The sequence below is a fragment of the Podarcis filfolensis genome (genome assembly GCF_964270895.1).
Source record: "Podarcis filfolensis genome assembly, chromosome: 3".
In the NCBI taxonomy this organism is placed as follows: domain Eukaryota; kingdom Metazoa; phylum Chordata; class Lepidosauria; order Squamata; family Lacertidae; genus Podarcis; species Podarcis filfolensis.
The window spans coordinates 100,581,782-100,605,392 of record NC_139606.1 but is presented as its reverse complement, the minus strand read 5'-3'; the positions used below and the strand labels follow the sequence as shown (position 1 = coordinate 100,605,392).

General features: G+C 48.2%; 2 protein-coding genes across 7 annotated transcripts in view; both read left to right on the top strand.

The window, feature by feature from the left end:
* The window catches only part of THADA (THADA armadillo repeat containing), a 146,249-nt gene extending 144,774 nt beyond the window's left edge, over positions 1–1,475 (top strand). For all 6 annotated transcript variants that reach the window (XR_014545794.1, XM_083604748.1, XM_083604749.1 and 3 more), the window contains one exon: positions 298–1,475. Coding sequence is in view for 5 of the 6 variants with exons in the window: in XM_083604748.1 (XP_083460874.1) it covers positions 298–672 (375 nt within the window). In the remaining variant the exon portion in view is untranslated. The remainder of the gene's footprint in view (positions 1–297) is intronic.
* Positions 1,476–4,523: 3,048 nt separating this feature from the next.
* Positions 4,524–11,688, top strand: ZFP36L2 (ZFP36 ring finger protein like 2). The gene is made up of 2 exons (XM_083605276.1): positions 4,524–7,135; positions 8,015–11,688. The coding sequence occupies exons 1-2, from the start codon at positions 6,731–6,733 to the stop codon at positions 9,554–9,556; spliced, it is 1,947 nt and encodes a 648-aa protein (XP_083461402.1). The 5' UTR covers positions 4,524–6,730; the 3' UTR covers positions 9,557–11,688.
* Positions 11,689–23,611: the final 11,923 nt, after the last annotated feature.

The window sequence follows — 23,611 nt, the reverse complement described above, 5'->3', positions numbered from 1 at the left end:
GTGTGACCATTGAACTATGCATGCATGTGGCAGCAAGAGCTGCAATACTGACTGCACCATGGGGGAGAAGGAAGGCAGTCAGACAAGTTTCCCTCCTGCACTTTGCAGGAGAAGTGATATTGACATCAAAAAGGGTACCCATACAGTGTCCACAGAGTGGCTTTCATCCAAGTCAACGTGCATAGATGCCTTGCTTAAGACTGAGCAATTTTTTTTCTGGTGCATGTGAACAATTTTGCATAGGGGTTGTTTATATACCATTGCCAATACATTGATTATTGCTGGTTTTATGTGCAGGTGGAAAATGACTATCTGTTTGACAAAGGAGAAGCAAATTTCTGGGCTGAGAAATTAACGAAGGTGCGTCAGCTGCGTAAACACCTCTTCCTGCTCATACCAGTGACTCATGTCAATCCATGTGATCAGGGAAAGTTGCACCAGTTGGCAACATTAGCATCTGATCAAGCCAAACACGTGACCCAGCTTCTTGGAGAAATGCCTTCAGCTCCTGAATTTTCCCGATCTTCGGAACTCACGCAATTAACTATTCGGAAGGAAAGAATATCCACTTGCCTTAAAATGCTAAGCTTGCTCGGAGCTGGAAATGACACATGCAGAAAACTTGAAAACACGAATGTGTATGATTTGCTCACTGCCAGTTACAACTTGTGAACCACACTGTGAAGGCACAGACAGGTCATAAGTGTGAACGGTGTTGTAGGAATAAGGCCTAGATACTCCGTACTTCAATCCCTTGAATCTCCATCCAACTTTGTGCTGACAAATGCTTCTCTGAATGCTCTCATAAGCAGAGTTTTTATTGCAGCTGTTGTAGGAAGCAAAGCCGCTAAACTGTTTCTTCCCATGCACTGCATGCTGGCCACCTGCTGATGCGATTTGCTGATTTTACCCCACGAGTTGCTCTTGTTCTCTGACATTGCAGTTCATATTCCTTTTCTCATTGTGCTTCAGGATCCACTCACAGACAAATCTCAGAGTTCTAAAAGAAGTAAAACTGACTTCCATCAGTGCCGGACTAGACTTTAAGAATTCAAAACTTAATTCCATTTTTAACCATGACAGAAAACGCTTTTTCAAAAAGCATTCTTTCCCTACATAGACACAAATACAAGCTTTTCCACATATGCAACTACTTGATTACCCTTGTAGCTTAAGCGATCCAGTACTGGAATACTATCATTTGTGCTTTCAGCTCAAAAGCTGTCCACCTGTACATGAAAAGTACGGTACCCAGCATGAAACATGCCTCCACACTCCTAATCAGTCAGCAAATGGCCAGGAAAGAAACAGTTCAGTACTACCTAACCACAGAGATTAGTCATTCTTCCGAAGGGCCTGCATCTCAGAAATTTCCTTGAGAGATCAACCAAGGTTGACTGCACCCTCTTAATAATGGTCATTAAGTTTAATGTCCTTCACCGTTATTTTTACATTAAATGTTTTGTACCAGGTTATATTGCCTCGCTGAAATTATTTTTCACATCTGTTAAGCATTGCCTCTGCCCCACAATGCTCTGCATAGCTGGGAAGTGTAGGATGAAAAAGACAATTTTAACCTTTTTAGCATGAGAATACAATTTATACACCATGTTGCAATCCATACAGGATACCAATTTGATGCTTTGCAAAGTGATTGGCAGTGTCTGAATACTAACATCATGCATATAAAACAAACTCGGCTGGAAAGCCTGCACCTAAAAAATTATTATTATTAGTTCTTTATAACACCTTCCGGTATCTTTATTTTCTCCATACCGTGTTCTAAATGCCCCAGCAGATGGCGCCCTAATACGTATTTTGTTACTGAACCATAAAATAGACCAAGCTGCTGAGAGGTTTGTTTGCTTACTACAGTAACCTTGCCACATGCCCATGCTGCTGAGGGCAAACAAAGCCCTCTCACTGTCCTCATCCCTAAGAGGAATGTATCTCCAGCAGGATATATTGGGCAAGGACCGTAGCTCAGTGGTAGAGTATCTGCTTTGCATGCAAAAGGTCTCAGATTCAATCCATGAATGTCCACATAGAACTGGGTGGGAGCCTTGTCAGAAATCCTGGCCTGTTGCTGCCAGGCTGAGTAGACATTACAGAGCTAGAGAGAGCAATGGTGCGACTCAGCACAATGCAGTTTTCTGTGTGTTCCCTCTTCTGCGCCCCAGTAAAATTTCACAAACATCCCTTTTGGTGATGGGGAACCTGAACAGTTGTAGAAAACAGCAATATTGGCTCATTAGTAGCAATATTGTCTATACAGGTACTAGTTTACAGTTCAGCGGCACCCTCCCTGTGGAACGCCCTCCCATCAGATGTCCATGAGATAAGTAACTGTGCAATCTTTGGAAGGCATCTGAAGGCAGCCCTGTTTAGGGAAGTTTTTAATGTGAAAAGTTTTGTTCTGTTTTTGTATATTCTGGAAGCCACCCAGAGTGGCTGGGGCAGCCCAATCAGATGGGCAGGGTACAAATAATAAATTATTATTATTATTATTATTATTATTATTATTATTATTATTAGCAGGGGTGCCAGGCCAAGAGTCTGGGGCCCGAGAGTTGAGTCTGGGGAAGAGTCCACCAATTGGTCAGAGTGCCGCAGCAGGCTCTTCTGCTGCGGGCAGCTCTTCGCCACAAGTTTGGGGGCAACCGAGCCAGCGAGATGCTGAGGTGGCCGGCTGGCTCCACCCTCCTGCGTGCCTGGGACTGGGCAACCTGGGGGGGGCACCTGGCTGATCAGCGGCACCCTCCCTGTGGAACGCCCTCCCATCAGATGTCCATGAGATAAGTAACTGTGCAATCTTTGGAAGGCATCTGAAGGCAGCCCTGTTTAGGGAAGTTTTTAATGTGAAAAGTTTTGTTCTGTTTTTGTATATTCTGGAAGCCACCCAGAGTGGCTGGGGCAGCCCAATCAGATGGGCAGGGTACAAATACCACCATCTGGCAGCCTGTCCTAACCATGTTTTGTTGGAATGAAGTCATTGCCTTATCAAACGTGAAGCAAATCTCACTTGGCCACTTATTCATGCAGAAATATAAGGAAATTCATTCTAATCATACTTCTGAAGTTGATCCACTTTATTTGAGCGAATACATTTCATTTGAAAAGCCATAAAGTATTAATTGTTGAACCAATTCTGTTGCTTAGAATTGCTTTTTCACCTCCCTCTTTTTAAGTGTCACTTAACTTTGTACTCACATAACTTTTAATAGTAGGCTGTGAGCGTTAAACTTTCATATATTCGGCAGACCTTGCCTACATTTGGCATTGTTGAAGATGTTGACAAAATGGGAAAGGGCCGTAGTGGTTTCAGCTTAAGTAGAATTAGGAAACCCCTGAAAGGCGGTTAATTAATAAACAAAAGAGCTGCAAGAAAGAAACAGCCTTATCGCTGTATGGCTTTAAGCTGTGTAATATCCCTTTAGTTTATAGATAGCAAATAATGGTACATGATCTTGTATGCGTTTCATCACACCACGAGTTACTGTGTAACTTTTCAATCAGAAACCTTTAAACCTTAAACAGCAGCTGTAAAAGAACAAAAGTCTATCCCAGAGTAGCTGTCCGTTGAGTACTTAATCGGGGTCAGTTATCTTAAGTATTGGCCTGGCTAACTGTTGATTATAGATTGATCTTTGCCTGGCTGCAAGTATTTCTTACTTACTTATTTAAGTGAAGGGGAATTCTCAACTCTGAAGCCAGAGCTTAGGTCAGAACTGTTCGCTTATTTCGTCCCCCCTTCCCGCAAGTGGGAGATGCCATTATGTCACTCTGAGTAGACCCAAGGGGTGGCAGATAACAATAGTTCAGCTGTGAAGATCCTGGGACGTTGGGGTTCGTGGAACGGCCTTTTCTTTTGCAAGTTGAGAAACTAAGATTAAACCCAACTCCCTCCCTCGACGCGCTTCCTCAATAAACGAAGGCTGCGTTCCTCTTACGGGATGCAGGCGCTAGGGGGTGGCCGCCTCCTTCAGGAACTATTTCTGGCCCGCATGTCAACTTGTCACGTCCACTTCTGGATTGGCAATGCAGTTCCTCGGCTGTAGCCGCAAAGCGTTGCAATTGCCAAAGAGATTAGTCTGAAAGGTGAGGGCGAGGGTTTGTTTTCCTTTTTTCTGCCGTGGCGCAGGACCAGCGACCGCTTGGGGCGCCTGCTTGCGCGCCCTCGCCTGGGGGCTTTTGTTTTCCAAACTTCCTTCTCGGCGCAGAGCCGAGGGAGGGCTGCGGGGCCTCCCCAGAACGAGCTTCCACTCGCTTTATTTGTGCGGGTGGAGGAGGCTTTTCTTTGCGCGCGGCGATTCCGCTCCGAGAGTTGCTGGAAACGCCCCCCGCCCGGCCGCCCCCGCTTTGCAGGAGCGGCGCTTCCGGGTGGGAATGAGCCGAACTAACGGGAGGAGGAGGAGCCAAGGCTGTAGCCTTGGGGCGGTGCGCGCGCGCGCACACACGCACGCGCTTGCGGAGCGGCCACCTCTCGTAAGGAGGTAGCGGGGCACCAAATGGACGCGGCGGGCGGGCAGAGCCGTCAACTCGCCTGCCAGTGGGCGCAGCTTGGTGGCTAGCGCGCCCCTGGATTTGGAGAGCCTCGCCGCACAGCCGCATCTTCCGAAGCAGCCGCTTGAAAGGAAGATCAAACGGCGGCCTCGCCTTTGTAAACCAGTCAAGGGCAAGAAAAGGGTGGGGGGAGGAGGTCGGGGCGCCTGACACTTTCCGCTTTGCTCCCCACATGGATGCAGCCCGGCGCTCAGTGGATGCAGGCATTGTGGTGCGCCTAGGCGCGAGTAAGCGCAGCTCCGACGGCAACAAGTCCTTCCTGCATCCGCCCATAAGCCTGCCTGTCCTTCGCTGGGAACTGGGTCGAGCTCGCATGTCAATGCGCACAGGCCAGGCTCGCTCGTTCTTGCGTAAGATGCTGAGCTGGTCTGCGAGTGGGGGAGCTTTCCCCCGCTGCTACAGTAAGGGAGCGATGAGAGTAGGCCTTCGCCAAAGAGGGGCCGAATTACGCACTGCTCGGTAGGCAAAGCGAGTTCCAGATGGGGCGGACGCACTTGCTCTGGGAAGAGCGCGCCCCGTTGCGCTTCCTTCCGACTGCGCTGCGCGTCCCCCTGTACTTCCCCCAGCAAACGCGCGCGGAACCGATCGGCGCGCGCATTCCAAGCTCTCCAAGCCACCGGCTTGAATTCATTAACCGGGACCAAAGTGTGGAGAGACTTCATTGCCGCGGCGGAGGGACTTGGGGAGGTGGAAGGGGTAGGCTGCGCAGCTCTCCCTCTTTTTTGGCGGGGGTCCAGAGGCAAGGGGTGGGGCTGGGCAAGGCGAGCGCCGGCGCGCGGTCCCGCAGCTGTGCTGCGTCAGCCCGGCCCTCCCCTGGCCAGGCGCAGCGGCGAGCGGGGAGTTTGAGGCTGTGTGTCAAAGGACGAGGCGCTGGCTGCGCCAATCGGATCACAAGACCTTGAGCGGCTGCCAAGTCTGGGAACTAGTCGGCAGCGGGACGGTCGCACGGGCTGGGGCTTCTCTTGAGCAACAAGGAACCCAGCAGCTGAGGAGTTAAAGCGCCCTTTCTTCTTTCTCTTGCAAACATCACACACCCCAGCGGGCAGCGGTGGTGCCGTCCAGCCAGTTACACGGCCAGGCGGGCAGCCTTTGTTCCCAAAACCTGTTGCGTGGCACAAGGTCCCTTGATTGGGCGGGAGGAAGAGGAGGAGTTGTAGGGGCGTCCCATTTCACTCCCAGGCCCTTTGATGCTTCGCTGCGAGCTTCCCGAACGGCTCGGCGGGGGTGTGAAACTGGCAGGAAAGCCCAATGCCAGCGTGTGTTTACTTGAAAACTTCCGAGCCGTGCAAGGAGCTGGGCGGGCTTCGCGCAAAGAGGGCGGCCGATCCTCCGCGCGGAGTGGTGGGGGAGAAACCCAATCTGGAGAGAGCATGGCCAGGGGGGCTCTCTGTGTACGTCAACGCTGCCTAGACCTGGAGTGCAATCGTGTCTCTACGCCCGTGCTGCATGATGCAGCAGAAAATTGCACTTTGGGTGCAGACACCGAGCTAACATGCATTGCTGCTCAAAGACCTTTTGTCAAGTAGCGATTGTTTCGTAATTCACCCACGTGATGCAAGCACCCTGCAACCCGAGCTTATGCGTGTTTACTCAAAGTAAGCGCCCGAGTTCAACGTGCACAGGGGTTGCGGTCTCGGCGCACAAGCCTTGCGGAAACCCCCTCCTCTTCATACTACAAACCTGAGGCTCAGCAGGTGTAGGAGCCACGCTGCATTCTCGAGCAAACTGCATTCGTGCTTTGCCGGCGGTTAACCTCATGGGAGTTTCCTGTGCACATGGCGTTTATTGCAAGCCTCGCGGAAACTGCGCCGCCCATAACTAAGCAAGCCTTTTGTATACAGAATGCATTGTGCAAAATAAGCCAGCCTTATAGGATGTCTTCCCTGGTGCATGTTCCGATGAGAAAAGTAAACCTGCACCCTTGACTGGGTATATTGGCCGCGCTTATAGAGAGGGAACAGTACCTTCTCTATGCGAGCCAGCGAGCCTCCAGCGCGTGCCTAGCACAGCAAGGACTGGGGGGAACCGATCGCTTTGCGCGGCCTTAAGACTTTCTTTGGCGAACAGGACCCTTCCCGAGACCTCGCCCCCTCCTTTCTGGATCACTTCTCCAACTTGCCCCACCTCCCTCCTCTCCCGGCCGCTGAAAGAAAATTGGCGGCGCCCAATGAGAAGGAGCGCCGAGACAAAAGAGGCCGGGCTAGGCTGGGTGGGAGGGGAACCTCTGGGTGCTGTTGCTGGGAGACCCCGGCCGGGTCAGTGTTGGGTCCCTCCCCGCTGTCCTGGCGTTTATATATGGGGCGTGTACGGCAGTCGCGGAGTTCCAGCACTCGAGATAGCTGCGGCCGCCGCTTTGGCTGGGCACCCGCTTCCCCATCTCGGTTGGGAAATTGATTATATAGACTTTTTCAGCTCTCAAGCAATCCGCCCTTTCCTATCCAGTCGTGGCTCACCCAAAGCTTCCGAGGAAAGTGGGATCTTTCGGTCCTTCCTGCATTTCCGACCATTACAGGATCTAGAAATGTCTACAACACTCTTATCTGCCTTCTACGACATCGACTTCTTGTGCAAGGTAAGGGCAGGGAAGCTCGCGCTCTTGTCTTCTCTACCAGGGAGCTGAAATAGTTCAGAGAAGTTTTGGCGCAAAACTGGTTTGCAGGAAGACCCTGTCCAAGGCTGCAATCCTGTGCACGGTTACTTGGGAGCGAGTCTGGCTGAACCCCGTGGGACAGACTCCCTGCTAAGCATGCAGAGGAACGAGCTGCAGGAACGGCTTTGTTCTGCAACAAGTTGCGAGGGGGAAGATTAAAACTTTTCGGCTCTGAGTAACTTCCCAGGGAACCTGCTGCTCCCTGTTGCTCGTGCATCTCTTGTAGCCTTTCGCTTTGTAATGGAGGGAGGTGACAGCGAAGAAGGGCATATTTGCAGTGGAGTGCCGGTTGTTGTGCTCAGTTGTTGTTGTTTGCATTTGTCTTCCTTGTGATTATTCCAGTGTACGTGTGGGGTGGGTGTGTTTTAAAATAAAAACTGCCATGGCAGATGTGTGGAAGCTGAAGCTTGCTACTGCAAGGTCCGGCTGTGTTGAATCGGAACTCTTTCGTGCAGCCCCCCCGGATTGGTGGGAGGGGTTTCGGAGCACCCCTCGAAAAGTTTTAAATTGCAGATAGCTGCTTGGAGCGGGAGGGGAGGGAGCCTTGACAACCAAGACCGCATGGATACGCGACTGGAGCTGGCGGGGGCTCCTCTTGGGCGATTCCGCTGAGGAAAGACCCTTGTGGTTGGTGCAGAAAAGAGAGAGAGAGAGAGGGGTGCTGGAGACTTGCAAGCCCCTGTCCTTTGCCCAGGCTCTCGGCAGTCACGGTGCACCGTTTTTTCCCCTTTTTCTTTTCTTTCTCCCTCCCTTCTCTGCCCCGTTCTCCCCTTCTCCCCCACCCTCCCTTCTGGCTCCCAGACCGAGAAATCCCTGAGCAGCATGCTGGACAAGAAGGCGGTGGGGAGCCCCGTGGGCACTTCGCCCAGCTCCAACTTCGCGCCGGGCTTCCTGCGGAGGCATTCGACCAGCAACCTGCAGGCTCTGGCTAACGGCAACGCCAAGTTCCCGGCGGGCTCGCCGTCGCCTTCGCCCTCTTCCTTCGGCGGCCTCAAGGAGCCTGGCACCGGAGGAGGAGGAGGCGGCGGCGGAGGGAGCAGCAGCCCCACCACCGCCTTGCTGAACAAGGAGAACAAGTTCCGAGACCGCTCGTTCAGCGAGAATGGCGAGCGCAGCCAACACCTCATGCAGCAGCTCCAGCAGCAGCAAGTGGTGGTGGTGGCGGCTTCTTCGGCGGGGAAGGGCGGCGGCGGCAATGGCAATGGCAACGGCGGAGGGGGCGGCGGGGCTCCCATCAACTCGACGCGCTACAAGACGGAGCTGTGCCGGCCCTTCGAGGAGAGCGGCGCCTGCAAGTACGGCGAGAAGTGCCAGTTCGCGCACGGCTTCCACGAGCTGCGCAGCCTGACGCGCCACCCCAAGTACAAGACGGAGCTGTGCCGCACCTTCCACACCATCGGCTTCTGCCCCTACGGGCCGCGCTGCCACTTCATCCACAACGCCGACGAGCGCCGCCCTGCGCCCGCCAACGGCAGCGGCGCCAACCCCGCGGCGCCGCAGCACCAGCCGCCGCCCCACCAGACCAGCGCGCCGCCCCCGACGCACAGCGGCGGAGGCGGCCACCACCACCCTCTGCACCCGCCGCACGCGGGAAGCACCGGCGACCTGCGCGCCTTCGCGCCCTCCGCCCGCGACCACCCGCTGGCGGGCGGCGGCTTCGGCATCCCCCACCCTCGAGGCGGAGGAGGAGGGGACAGGCCCAAACTGCACCACAGCCTCAGCTTTTCCGGCTTCTCGGCGCACCACCACCAGCACCACCACGGAGGGGCGCCGGGCGGCTTGGAAGCGGCCGCGGCCGCGGCGGCAGCCTTGCTCCTGGAGAGCCCCGGCGGGTCTCGCACGCCGCCGCCTGCGCGCTCCTCGGGCGGCTCGTACTGCGACGAGCTGGTGGCCTCCCCGCCGTGCGCAAACAACGCCTTCGCCTTCTCGGCGGGCCAGGAGCTGGGCAGCCTCATCGCGCCGCTCGCCCTCCACGCGCCGCCGCCGCCGCCTCCCCCTCCGGCCGGCTGCTTCGCCAACGCGGCCGCCACCTTCTACCGCTGCCACCAGCAGCCGGGCGGAGGAGGAGGCGGCAGCGGCGGGGCGGGAGGAGGAGGAGGCGGGAACTGCTGCCCGCCGCCCGGCCCTCCGGCCTCGCCTCCTTTCACCTTCCAGCCTTTGCGCCGCCTCTCCGAGTCGCCCGTTTTCGACGCCCCGCCGAGCCCTCCGGATTCCCTGTCCGACCGAGAGAGCTACCTGAGCGGCTCCCTCAGCTCGGGCAGCCTCAGCGGCTCGGAGTCGCCCAGCCTGGACTCGGGCAGGCGCCTGCCCATCTTCAGCCGCCTCTCCATCTCCGACGACTAAGGAGGCGCCAGGACTTTGGGGGCGCAGAGGGCAGGTGTCCTATGGTTGTCAATCTTTGGGGACCCCTGCTTCTTATTTTTTGAAGGGAGGGCCCCTCGTTGGGCAAGCTACCCCCTTTCCCCTCTTCAATGCCCCCTGTTATTTCCCTGCCTTCTCACCAGGAGCAGAGACTGCAGCAGCCTCCAGATACTAGCCAAGCTCGCACAGACCCTTTTCTGTTTTCTCCCCCACACTCTTTTTGTGTGTTCCTTTTAAAGCAAGAGAAATCCTTTTGATTGCTGAGCAAATTCAGAGAGGAGACAGAAAAAAAGAACCTCCCCCCTGCCCCCCCCCCTTATCAAGAGCTGAACAAATGCCAGTTTGTGAAAGGGCAAATGATGTCATCAAGAGAACAATCTTATTTTTATATATCTAAAGAGACTGGAAGGAGAGGGTTTCTCCTCCCCCCCTCCTCTTTTTAGACTAGCTTATAAATGTGCACCAGCAGCAGCAGCCATTCCATCTTCCAAGTGTGTTTTATGGGGAGGGGAGGAGACAAAGGGTAATAATAAGCATTAGCAAACAGTTCTGCCCAATCCTACTCCCCCAGGAATCAACAATCATTCTGGAGGCCCATGAACTCTGCATTCCAGGTCCCTCCAGATCGCTATACAACAACAAAAAAGAATTTAAAGTAAGGAGTGTGGGGTTTTTTGCCTTTCAATCAAATTTAAAGTAAATATACTAAATGTATAAGCTTTTAAAAGAAAAATCCAACATCCTGCCAAGAATATGCCTTGATAACACTCTAGTTTTTTTATATATATCTTATATATATTATAACATGCTAAAACTTCCATTCCAAAGTTTAATATTGGTTCCATTGCCACCACTTAGTGGATGTTTGGCTTAGAACAATTTTTTTGTTGCTTTATTTGGAAGCATTCAACTGAATTTAGTTTGTAATTGTTGGAGAATAACTGCTGATTTTTAAATTTTTTTTTAGCTGAGTTGATTGCGCAAGTCACTGCACAACTCAATATGAAACTATTTAACTTATTTATTATCTTGTGAAAAGTATACATTGGTAATTTGTTCATACTGTATTTATCGGGTATGATGAAAAGCAATAGATATATATTCTTTTATTATGTTTAAATTATGATTGCCATTATTAATCGGCAAAATGTGGAGTGTGTTCTTTTCACAGTAATATATGCCTTTTTGTAACTTCACTTGGTTATTTTATTGTAAATGAGTAAAATTCTTAATTTAAGAGATTGTATGTAATATTTATTTCATTAATTTCTTTCCTTGTTTACGTAAATTGAAAGATTGCATTGGCCTTTTTTTATATAGAAATCTGACTCAATGCTGTGGAAGTAGTTTTGAGAAATTTCAATGGGTTGTGTTGTTTTTTAGAATGTACAATGGTTGTAACCCGTCCAAGTTTAAACCTACTTTGCAATCAGAATTTAAAGTGGCAAAACCTAATTCAAACTTTTAAAATTAACCAAAAAGTATTCGTGTTGCCTAACTTCACCAATCACACTGTGATAGTTAAAAAGTATGTAGCAATAAAGAGGGGGGGAGGGGGAGCCCAGTATTACGTCCCACAGTGCCTTCATAAGGGTCCATGCTTGCCTTAAATCTTCCTCAACCAAATGAGTATTTTCTTAATGCTTGAGAATTTGAATGTAGGGCTGGGGGTTTTAACTACATGAAATTGTACCACTCATGTAAGTAAGGAGGCCACATTTGGGACCTGAACCTGTAAATGTGTTCAGGATCATATCTTTTACAGTTCCAAAACATGAAACTTTTTGTTTGGAAAAAAAAGTCAGGAGTTATACAAAACTTTCATGGGAGGGTGAAAATGGATGAATGAGCAGTACCTTTTTTTTTATTAAAAAAGAAAAGAAAACGTACATAGGTACAGATTCAGCACTATGTACTCTTTGGACTACTTTAACATAAGAAGTATGCTTTGAATGTAACTAGAAGATAAGTCAACTTGAGTTGTAATATATTTTGGAGAGTCAGTTCACTACAAATTTGGAGTGCGAGACTGTAAACTTTGTACTGTAAATGTTTTGTAGTTCTCCCAATAAAAACTCTTGAGGAAAAAAAAATCCCAAGCTATTAAAAGCCAATGTCTGCAAGGTGGTGGTTCTTTATTAGTTCTGCCCTATCAGTATGGTGTCTTAGCTACAGATTAACCTGGTTTTGAACTGCAGAATCGCTCCATTCCTGCAGAAATACTTGGGAGGCTGCCAAAACCAATAAACTTTTGTTCCAGAAGGTTCCAAGGTACTATTTCAAACCACACACAGTCCCGTATACATCCAACTTTTGAAAGGGGGGGGGGAGGAGGAGGAGAAGAAGTTTGCTTTCCTTGGTGATCTTTAGAGCTGCTGATATTTTTTTTTAAAATAGTGATCAGCTTATTAATATAAAGGAAGTCAACAATAGAATACAACTTTGCCTGGAGAGCAGGAGGAAATGATGAATGGGAATAATACACAGCTCATCCTTGATTCGTGTTCAAAATATGTTTCCTTGTAACAACACAGAAGTTTAGCTGGATAAGTTCAATGCTTTTTAAACAACAAAGCACTGCATGTTTCCCTAAGTAGGATTTTTGTCTAGTTCTTGCAAATGGAAGGAAACAAACAAACCACATCTTTATTCTAGCACAGGCTCTCCCAACTCACCAATCCCAGCAAAACTCAACAGTTTTCCATTGCTAATCATCCATACCAAAATATTTCCTCCACACAGAAAACTAGCATATGGGGAAGATAGCAGGCTACCAGGGAACTCTGGGAATCCCAATTTTTAAAGGTACAAAACAGGTATTCTCATCTGCCATTGTGAGAATTTGGCCCCAAATGCTTGCTATATTGAATGTTTACTTTTTCAGAGCTTGATTAGTTCTTTGTTGTGATATTGGACACATGGAGGCCTGTTAGTAAACCTATTCACCCCATCTCCATCAATAAGTTCCACAAACTTTGAAATGAATTTATTTCCCTATGATTAATCAGGTTTTGTTTTTTTGCCTGCTTTAAGGTTAATGTGGCCTTGCTGTGCTGCCAGGACATCTATAAATGCTAGCTAGAATGCCGTGCTGCTACCCACATGTTCTGTAGTTTAACAAAGCTCGGGACTGACTTTTAAGTACTGAAATTAATGTTCGCTCATTGCTAGTCTGTAGGCATGCCACCAAAGGCAGTTCCCATTATTTCAGAGAGAGACTCTGGCCTTTGGTTTCGTGGTTGTGGTTTCTATAGATTAGTATTTGGTGGTTGGGTAATTAGACAGTCATTTTTATAGGAGGCCTTGGTGACAGGCATAGACACCTTCCTGGAAAAGCTAAGAAACAGAACTTGTAACTTTACAAAGTTTAGAAGCTGGCATTCTGGTTTGCAATGGTGCTGTTCTAATATTTGCATGCATGTGTATGTAATAGAACCAATACCCATGCAAGTAGCATCTCTAGGGTGCCCTCTAGATGTTGTGGACTATAACTCCCAGTTGCTCTGGCCAAGATGACCAATAGTCATGGCTTATGGGACTTCTAGTCCATAACATCTGGAGGGCACCATGTTGACTACCCCTGCCTTTCAGGCTTTCATGACCTGTAGCACCAATTTGGAATGCAGGCAGTTCTGTATTGGGGCCTGCTGTGCTTGACAATTCCCCAATGCTTGTTCTGTTTCTGCCTGCTGGGGAATGCAGAATGTGCATACCTGTGCCTGCATTCACCTTGATTGTGGGCAAGTTTGCCATCTATTGGATTTGACTTTTGCAGTAGTAAATGTAATAAATTGCATTCCTTCTATCCTAGAAACAAGCGTGTGTTATAATAGTGCTCATTTATTTGTGTAGCTCCTTAGATGGATAAAAGAGCTTCACATACTGTAGATCAGGCATGTCCAACAGGTAGATTGTGGTCTACCGGTAGATCACTGGACGCCTGTGGTAGACCCCTGGCTCCCCCCAAAGAAGCTCATCAGGGCTTTACTCCCTAAAAAAAACCCCACACCAATATGACCTGAACCCCTAAAAAACGGGCCTTCCTCCCTAAAAAAAAGCTCAAGTTTGACTTGAACCCAGTAGATCACTGCCAGCTTTTAACTCTGAGTAGATCGCAGTCTGTTGGGAGTTGGCCACCCCTGCTGTAGATTATGTCATTACAAAAACCCTGTAAGGGAAACCAGAATTATACCCATCATGTAAATGGACCGAAGCACGACAATGCCTTAGCTGTATGGTCCATAACAGAGGCAAATTCAAACCATGGACTTGGGAGAATTTTAGCCTGGTCACTTAAATACAGCACTAGATATTGAAAATCAAGCTTTCCTCCTAAAAAACAAAATGTAACTGCCTAAATACCTTATCTGGGATGGTTTTATTCTCCCCCCTGCAGCCTGTATTCTATCTTCTAGCCCTTTATTCATTAACAGGCACTGGGTGTGAGTCATAGCAGCACAGTTTGGTGTTTCCTGATTGGGATGTGAAGCCAGAAAAGCAGCTGTTTCGTATTACACACATTTGGTCTAGCGTTCAGCTATTTTTGTGGTGTGCGCTAAAAAGATCAGTACTGGTGGTCAAATTGCAGCCTGTGCCACAAAGATATTTTAGAACCAATTGTTTGCTCTTGAAACCATTCTAACGCTTGCATGAGTTGCTAAGATATATCGGAATTAGGAGAAGCAGGTAAAACAGGCCCAGGTGTATCAGCTTCCTGCTGCCTTATGGTGATGTGCAGTGCATCTAGCATCTTGTAGGAAGCTTGGAACACTGCATTCTTATGGCAAAATTGTGGTCTATGCCGTGAAGTTCCATTAAGGTACAGCCATTTGTACCTTTGCAGTCTTCCCTGGCCTGGCACCATCCAGATGTTTGGGACTGCAACCCCCATCAGCTCCACTGGCCATGCTGGCTGGGGCTGGTGGAAGTTGTAGTCCAGAACATCTGGAGGGTGGCAGGTTAAGGAAAGCGGCCTTAGGTTGTCAGTAAGGGGAGCTGCATTGGAGTAAGTTCTGAAGCACCATTGGAATTCGAGTCCAACAGCACCATACAGTTAATGCACATGTCTCCAAAGAATACTGGGAACTAGTTTATTAAAAATACTGGAAACCATAGGTCTGGGGAGAAACTACAGTTCTCATGATTCTTTGGGAGAAGTCATGTATTGAATGCACCTTAAATGTGTGCTGTGGAATGTGGATCTGCCCTAGTTAGATCTCAGGCCATAATGAAGAATAGTTCCATGCACTTTAAGGAAAACATTTCAGCTCAGCCTTCCACAACTTGCTGCCCTACAGTTCTGGATTTTCACTATGTAACACGGTGAAGGGAGATTATCACGGCTGTTGGTATAAGGATTCCTAAGGCTGAAAGCTGCCTGCAGAACACTCTTGCAGTCGTATGTGTTTCTGGGAAAGAATCATAAAGATTTTCTGTATCTTTGGGAAGTGGGAACTCAGCCCAAGATATAAGCTGTAGGGGAGGTTTCAAAGATTCTGGGCATTAAGTGTTGTGCAGAAGAGGCAAGAAGTTTGCCCAAAGGGATCCGCTTGGAGCCTAAAGGAAGGAGGAACTTGGGGACATAGGATGCTGCCTTTATACTGAGTCAGGCCCATTAGTTGATCTCAAGGCAGCGTACTTACTGGTCCCCAACAGGGGTACCAACTTGAATAAAATTATGGGGGTGGGGGGCTGGACAGGTAGGAGTTGGCTTCTATGGAGACTCCATACCTTACCTGTCGCGATGACAAGCACTTCACTAGTCAGTAATAATCACATTTTTTTGTCTCAGGTGGTTGCTTTGCTGCAGTGAAATGTCCGAAATGTGCCCAGCCGGGCGCAGTTCCTAAGCGAGTACCTGTAAAATATAAAGCAAATGCATGGTAGATCTGGGTGAGCATCGCTTTATGGTACAGCGCCTCCTTTACACACAGCAGGATATGATGCTATGGAGCAGTGGTCTAATTCGGCGCAATACGCTTCCTTATATCAGGGTCAAGGGAGCCCATGGCTGTCCGTCAGCCCCAGCCTGTGCAGCCAGCAATCCAAGGCGATGGGCATGGTACAGGTTTCGTGCTGCTGCTGCCGCCTTAGGGAAGCAAGGGAGAGTTAAATGGAGATGCCCATCAGGCCTGGCGTTTTGGGTAGGCAGGTCTAACCCATCAGGGCTATGAGGAAAGGACTAATAAAGTACGTGTACCGCTACCCTTGAAAGCAGTGGGTTTCTTCCCACGTGGAGCTGAAGTTCTTGAGCAAGGCCGCCTTTGCTCTTTCCGTGGGATTGCTGCTGTTCTTTGCCCAATTCTGCAAAGCCGAGGAGCGGCTGTTTTTAACCGTGCTCCAGTTCCTTTGCATGAATTAAGGGCCGTTTGAAGGTTGCAAGTCTTGGGAAAGCGCCGTCAGCTTCCTTTTCTAAAGCAAGCATGGAAAGGAACTAAGGGCTGCAACCAAACTGGCTGCTTTTCCCCTTTCAGACTAAAATAACAACAATAATAAATCCATTTGTATTCACCGCCAAACCCTTGCTTTCTCGGAAAGCCTCTTGCTTTTGTTTTGGCGGATCTTAATTCGTCGGCCAGGCTTTGAGCTGGAGTTGTTGCATTAGTGTGTTCTATCTTAAGTGCTGAAAACCTGGAATTTGCAGCAGCTGTGCTGGGTCTTGCTTAAGCTATTTGTGAGTTGCAGAACTGGGCCCAGAAAATCCCCACTGAAGAAGCCACTGCCCAGGACCCTGAGCAGTGGTCTGGCCTTCAGACATAACTGGGTGCCTTCAGCTTCTAATATAATTTGGGGACCGAAGAGAAAACCATCCCAAATCCTAAAATGGTCGAGTTGCATTGTAGTGGCTCCGAGTTGTAAATTAAAGCCTTGCATTTGAAACTTAGAAAGAACTCTGCCTGTTTTATCCCGAGGGTAATGAGGAAGAATACTTCCCCCTAGAACCCCATGTTATAACACAAAAGCATGATAACATCTCTCAGGATTGCCTCATCTGCAGAACACATGAGGTTACTTTACATTGCAGAAGATTATTGGACCATCTAGCCTGGGATTATCTGCCATGACTAGCAGCTCTTCTTGGCTAGCGAACCCGGCTGCATTCAGATGCAGTGATAAACTATGGTTTACTGCTTTGTTAATTACCCTGAGCCATGAGTTCATGCACACGTTTTCCCTCTCCTCTGGTGTAGCGCATTCACTTTTTTATATATATATTGTTGTTGTTTAGTCGTTTAGTTGTGTCCGACTCTTCATGACCCCATGGACCAGAGCACACCAGGCACTCCTGTCTTCCACTGCCTCCCGCAGTTTGGTCAAACTCATGCTGGTAGCTTCGAGAACACTGTCCAACCATCTCGTCCTCTGTCGTCCCCTTCTCACTGAACCCTCAATCTTTCCCAGCATCAGGGTCTTTTCCAGGGAGTCTTCTCTTCTCATGAGGTGGCCAAAGTATTGGAGCCTCAGCTTCAGGATCTGTCCTTCCAGTGAGCACTCAGGGCTGATTTCCTTCAGAATGGATAGGTTTGATCTTCTTGCAGTCCATGGGACTCTCAAGAGTCTCCTCCAGCACCATAATTCAAAAGCATCAATTCTTTGGTGATCAGCCTTCTTTATGGTCCAGCTCTCACTTCCATACATCACTACTGGGAAAACCATAGCTTTAACTATACGGACCTTTGTCGGCAAGGTGATGTCTCTGCTTTTTAAGATGCTGTCTAGGTTTGTCATTGCTTAAACTAGGCCAGTTTAGCATTATGCCTGAAACCAGATGAAATGCCATTACTCTTAACTACGGTTTACAGAAAGATGCTGACTTATGCAGCCAGCTTGATTCGATGCACAGTTTGGGATTCAAATGTTTATTGCTACATCCAAACTTTGCCCCCCTTCACCAGAAGATGCCATGAATTGGGCCTGGAATCTTTCGCGTGCAAAACATATTCTCTGCCATGGAGCCATGGCGCAGCCCTCCTGGAGACTGTGATATGCTTTGTGGATCTTTTGTAAAAAGATGTAGCAAGACTTAACACCTTGGATTTATTATAGCTGTGCTTTGTTTCAGTAATGTTTACAGTAACCCTGTGACTTGGGTCTGAATTATTATTTTTCTGTTGTGAACTGGAGGGCTATAACTGACAGTGTGTTGCTTAAGTCCCCCTAATGAGTCATGGCAAAAGGATGATCACAACCAGGAAATTATCGCCTTGCAGCTGTGTCTCTTAGCCAGCACCTTATTGTAGATCACGTTCACAAGTTTGGGGAAGGAATGCATCTTCTACCCAGTTCAGTATCAGCTGAAGCCCCCTACCCTGTGCTGTTTTCAAGGACAGAGTATTGCAAACATCACCTTTCAAAGTCACCCAGCTATCGCTATCTTAATGATTATACTCTAGCATTTTTATGCTGCCCTTGCATTTTGTTTTTAATGTGCACGCGATACCTTCCTAAGGTATTTGCAACCTTTCCAAGTATAGCCTTCTACCGTTTAATAGTTTCATATTTTATTAAAAGAATTCAGTTGTAGAAAATAAAGTGATGAAAGAAAGAGTGAAAATAAGTGCAAAAAAATACAGTATGGTGCTGGAGGAGACTCTTGAGAGTCCCATGGACTGCAGGAAGATCAAACCTATCCATTCTGAAGGAAATGAGCCCTGAGTGTTCACTGGAAGGACAGATCCTGAAGCTGAGGCTCCAATACTTTGGCCACCTCATGGGAAGAGAAGACTCCCTGGAAAAGACCCTGATGTTGGGAAAGACGGAGGGCATAAGGAGAAGGGGATGACAGAGGACGAGGTGGTTGGACAGTGTTCTCGAAGCTACCAGCATGAGTTTGACCAAACTGTGGGAGGCAGTGGAAGACAGAAGTGCCTGGTGTGCTCTGGTCCATGGGGTCACGAAGAGTCGGACACGACTAAACAACAACAACAAGGAAGAAATACACTAAATACAATCAGTTGCACTTCCATACATTATTATGTAGATACTGTATATAAATAACATTGTTTTCCTAACACATAAACTCTGGTTTCTCTTCAGGTCGTATCAATCTTTTGCCTTTTACTAAAGATTTCTGTGGAGAGGACCCTGAATGTTCTTCAGTGGCAGGAGGTGGTGCTACTTTTGAATGGGAGCTAAGCTCAGTTTCCAACCACATAGTCAATGTAATTTCCCAGCCTATAGAACTCTTAAACTTATTCCATTGATTTATAGCCAGATTAGGCATGTTCAGTTGCCCAGCCGAAGTAGCAACAGCAGCAGAGAAGGCGTGTGGTAGCATAGAAAAGGCTAGGCGCTGACCTGGTTTAAGGTGAGGGTCTGAACTCTGGTGTCAGCCCTGCTTTTACTTTCAAGAGATGATAAATCACATCCATACCATCCATTAAAAGCATTCTTATGCCACTTTAACAGTCATTGCTTCCCCACAAATAATCTTGGAAACTAGTTTGTTAAGGGTGCTGTGAGTTATTGGGGAACCCCTCACAATGCAACAATTCCAAGTAGTAGCAGCTGCGGCAGTAATAATAATAATAATAATAATAAATTTATTATTTATACCCCGCCCATCTGGTTGGGTTTCCCCAGCTACTCTGGATCGGCTCCCAACAGAATATTAAAAACAGAATAAAACTTCAAACTTTAAAAACTTCCCTAAACAGGGCTGCTTTCAGATGTCTTCTAAATGTCAGATACCGTGGTGCCTCGGGTTACATACGCTTCAGGTTACATACGCTTCAGGTTACAGACTCCGCTAACCCAGAAATACTACCTCGGGTTAAGAACTTTGCTTCAGGATGAGAACAGAAATCATGCAGCAGCGACACAGTGGCAGCAGGAGGCCCCATTAGCTAAAGTGGTGCTTCAGGTTAAGTACGGACCTCCAGAACGAATTAATTACTTAACCAGAGGTACCACTGTAGTTGTTTATTTCCTTGACATCTGGGGGTATTTCACAGGGTGGGCGCCACCACCTAGAAGGCCCTCTGTCTGGTTCCCTGTAACTTCGCTTCTCACAGTGAGGGAACCAGCAGAAGACCCTCAGAGGAGGACCTCAGTGTCTGGGCAGAACGATGGGAGTGAAGATGCTCCTTCAGGTATACTGGGCCGAGGGCCGTTTAGGGTTTTAAAGGTCAGCACAAACACTTTGAATTGTGCTCGGAAACGTACTGGGAGCCATTGTAGGTCTTTCAAGACCTATGTGGTCTCGGCTGCCGCTTCCAGGTACTAGTCTAGCTGCCGCATTCTGGATTAGTTGTAGTTTCCAGATCACCTTCAAAGGTAGCCCCACGTGGAGCACATTGCAGTAGTTCAAGTGGGAGATAACTAGAGCATGCACCACTCTGGCGAGATTGTGCGCAGGCAGGTAGGGTCTTGGTCTGCGTACCCAGGATTCTTGGGGGGTGGGCGGAGCCATTATTGTGAAAGTGGTACAAGACTGCTCGAAAAATGTTTTGCGGATGTGACTGATGACTCTTCACCTCTTGTTCCAGTCGTGTCATGGGCTTGACAGAGCACTTGTGCACCTCCTCCCCCACTCGTACAACAGGAATGGTTGTGCAAGACAGCAGATGGTCAGCAGTAACATTCTTGCGCTCATGGGAAACATTTAGCACATGTGATGTTACACAAGCCCCAGTCTTGGAGTTATTAAGCTGAGTGTTTTGGGAACTGACAACTGAGATTTCTTAACAGCCTCTCATGCTGTATAGAAATGCATCTGCACAGGTTTGTTTCAAATAGCGGACACGCCACTTCTTGTGCGCACTGTGATCTGGGTGCATTAAAACTCAAGTGTGTGAGCTGGAAGTCTCTGATTTTAACGCCTGAGGGTAAATGTCATTCTGCTTCCTTGCTTGATTTTATTAGACTTTTAGCGCCACCTTTCAAAATATGAACATATTTCTAAGGCAGCTTACAGAATATGATTTTTTAAAAAATCAAAATTTACAATTAAAGATAAAAAAAGAAAGAGCAGAATAGCCATTAGATGATGATGATGATGATGATGATGATGATGATGATGATTTATTATTTATACCCTGCCCATCTGGTTGGGTTTCCCCAGCTACTCTGGGCGGCCCCCAACAGAATATTAAAAACACGATAAAACATCAAACATTAAAAACTTCCCCAAACAGGGCTGCCTTCAGATGTCTTCTAAAAGTAAGATAGTTGTTTATTTCCTTGACATCTGATGAGAGGGCGTTCGACAGGACAGGCGTTGCTACCGAGAAGGCCCTTTGCCTTCTAACCCCTCTTAAAGTTTTAAATCCTCACAGCCAGTGAAAACAACATTTCAGCCACAAAAGCCATCTATTTTGAAAGAAAATTGGGGGGGAAAGCTCATCAGACCCCACCTAAAACACAACAGGGGAGGAACTAATTGTATCTTTTGGTTGGGCTGCCTTCAGATGTCATCTAAAAGTCAGATAGTTGTTTATTTCCTTGACATCTGGTGGGAGGGCATTCCACAGGGTGGGTGCCACTACCGAGAAGGCCTTTTGCCTTCTCCCTGTAACCTCACTTCTCACAGTGAAGGAACCGCCAGAAGGCCCTCAGAGCTGGACCTCAGTGTCTGGGCTGAGCAATGGGGGTGGAGACGTTCCTTCAGGAGGAAGTCAATTGTCACCAGTTTCCTGCAGTCTCCTCTTGCCATTGAAAATCTTCCTTGGAGGTGAGGGACCCTCCGGAGCAGCAAGGGAGGTTGTATGGGCAGCAATACATGGAAGAAAAGTGACTCTTCCTCAGCTCCTTTCCTGGCACCAGATGCACTTTGGGATCGGACTCCAGTGGGAAGATGTGTCCGCATCTAGTCCACTGTGCTTTTCTTAATATGGCGAACCACCCTGCAAATATTGATAACGAAAGAGCATTAGACCTTGACCAAAGAAATAACAGAATAGTTGGGTTTTGCCTTGGAATGGCTTTCATGGGAAAGGAAGGACAAATAATCGTTCTGAAAGTGTGGCCCAGAGAAACCACTGCAGTAAGCAAAGCAAAAACACTTTGAAAGTGCCTAATAGAATATCTGCAGTGGGAATCCGTTCATTGTTAATAACAAACTTCTGAAACAGGAAATTTTCTGCAGAAAAATAAAGCACTGGAACATTTCCCATTCTCCACCACCCATCATTCCTGCCCCCCGCTAATGTGGTCTTGAAGAGCAAATGAGATAGTCAAACTGGTTCCATCTGGACTACTGCAATTGAGGGCTCACATAATTATTTTTTATTTCCCAACATTTATAAACGTGTGAGGGAAGGGGATTGTCGGCTGGTTTTGACTAAACCCTTCACACCAGGCCCTAGGGATAGGAGGGGCTATGCGTATTGTCAGTAAGCCCCTCACATAGGGCCTTAGGGACAGGAGCAGCCAAGAAACGCAACTGCTGAATCAGATTGGCCGTGGCAGAAACTGGATCGCCCAGATCTCTCCTCAGACCTTTGACATCTGCCCCAGAGGATACAGGGAAATCTTGTCCAGACAGGATCTACCTAGAAAGTCTCCCTGATCTTCCATCCCTGCCAGTAAAGTTTGGCAAACTCAGGGTAACGGTTCCTCCCTTAGGGGTGAACCTATGGGCTATATAGATATATATGCAATTGCCAAATTCAACCAGTGCTCTCCATGCAGAGACTTCAAGGAGCTGGTGTATCCAACCCCCACCCCCTCCAGTTCCCTCGTTCAAACCACTGGTTCTTATTCCACGGTTTCAGCTGAGACATGACACTGGAGCACCTCATCGATTGGTAAATATTTGCACAGTGCTTTGACCTCGTACAGGCCAGTATAACTACTCAGGATTAGTCAGCAGCTACACTCCGTCCCAACCGTGGCGTTTGACCCAAATATTTTTAAATATTTATAAGGAGAAGAATTCATGGCTTGATCGGAGAATAAATCATAAGATACTGCCTCGCCTGCTCCTCCGCCGGAGTTTCCTGCTTTTAAATGATCTCTCCCCCCCCCCCCCGCTCCCCAGCCCCGCTTGTTCTTCTGGTTAGTTCCTGGTATTAATCTACTTGGGGCGCGATTGCAACAAGCTTGGAGTCGTGACAATGTTGCAAGCAATTCCATGTATTTGCGTAGAGTTAACAAAGTGTGCTAAAGTTGTGTGTGAGAGAGATAAATGTCTGCTCCAGGATGTATTAAGCTACCTTTGTAGCCCTCGCCTGCTTTCCAAAGAGGTGGAAACAATTTACGAGGGGGCCATACGTTTTTATCACCGAACCAGACCTGTGACTTGCTCAAGACTGCCTGGGGACATGAAAATGTGAGCCCCTAGCCTCTCCTAGTCAAAGCCAAGCACTCTAGCTCAGTCTTTGCCAACCTGGTGCCCTCCTGATGTTGCTGGACTACAATTCCCAGCAGGCCCAGCCACGGGACTGCTGGGAGTTGTAGTCCAACAACATCTGGAGAGCATCAGGCTGGCAAAGGATGCGTCTAGATACTACAGTACCTCAGTGTCCTGATTTGTGGAGACCATAGTTTTTTTCCTGCGGCGACAGCTTCAAGGTAGTGTCACACCTGAAACAGACGCACATTGATTTCATAATTTAGTTACCGGTATTTCATAAAATGTATACACCGCTTGATTGCAGAAGAAAAAGCGGCTTACAAAAAGACAAACACACACACACACTGCTGAAACAGTACTTATCCCAGGTCACAGAGTAAAAGCATTTTGCATCAGTCTGATCGAGAAAATGTACCAGGTTTGGAGGAGCTCCCAGGAAAGAGAATCTCAGAGCTAGGGAGCAGGCATAAAGACCGCCTCCATGTGTACCTGCCCTGTTGGACCCCAACATCCACGGAAAACCCGCAAAGTTCTTGGTCAGCTACCAGTTCCAGCCAGTGTTAAAGTGAGACTTAATCCGCAAGAGTAGGTAGGTTCTATATCTACTAATTAAGGGTCTGGGGTGAAGTGTGGAGGAGCAGCAGAAGGAAAGACTTATCGTACTCCGAAAGAATCCCTGTTGCAAAGGCCAAGCTGTACTGTGTTGGTGGGAAGATTTTCTCCCGTTTCAAGGGCATCAGAGA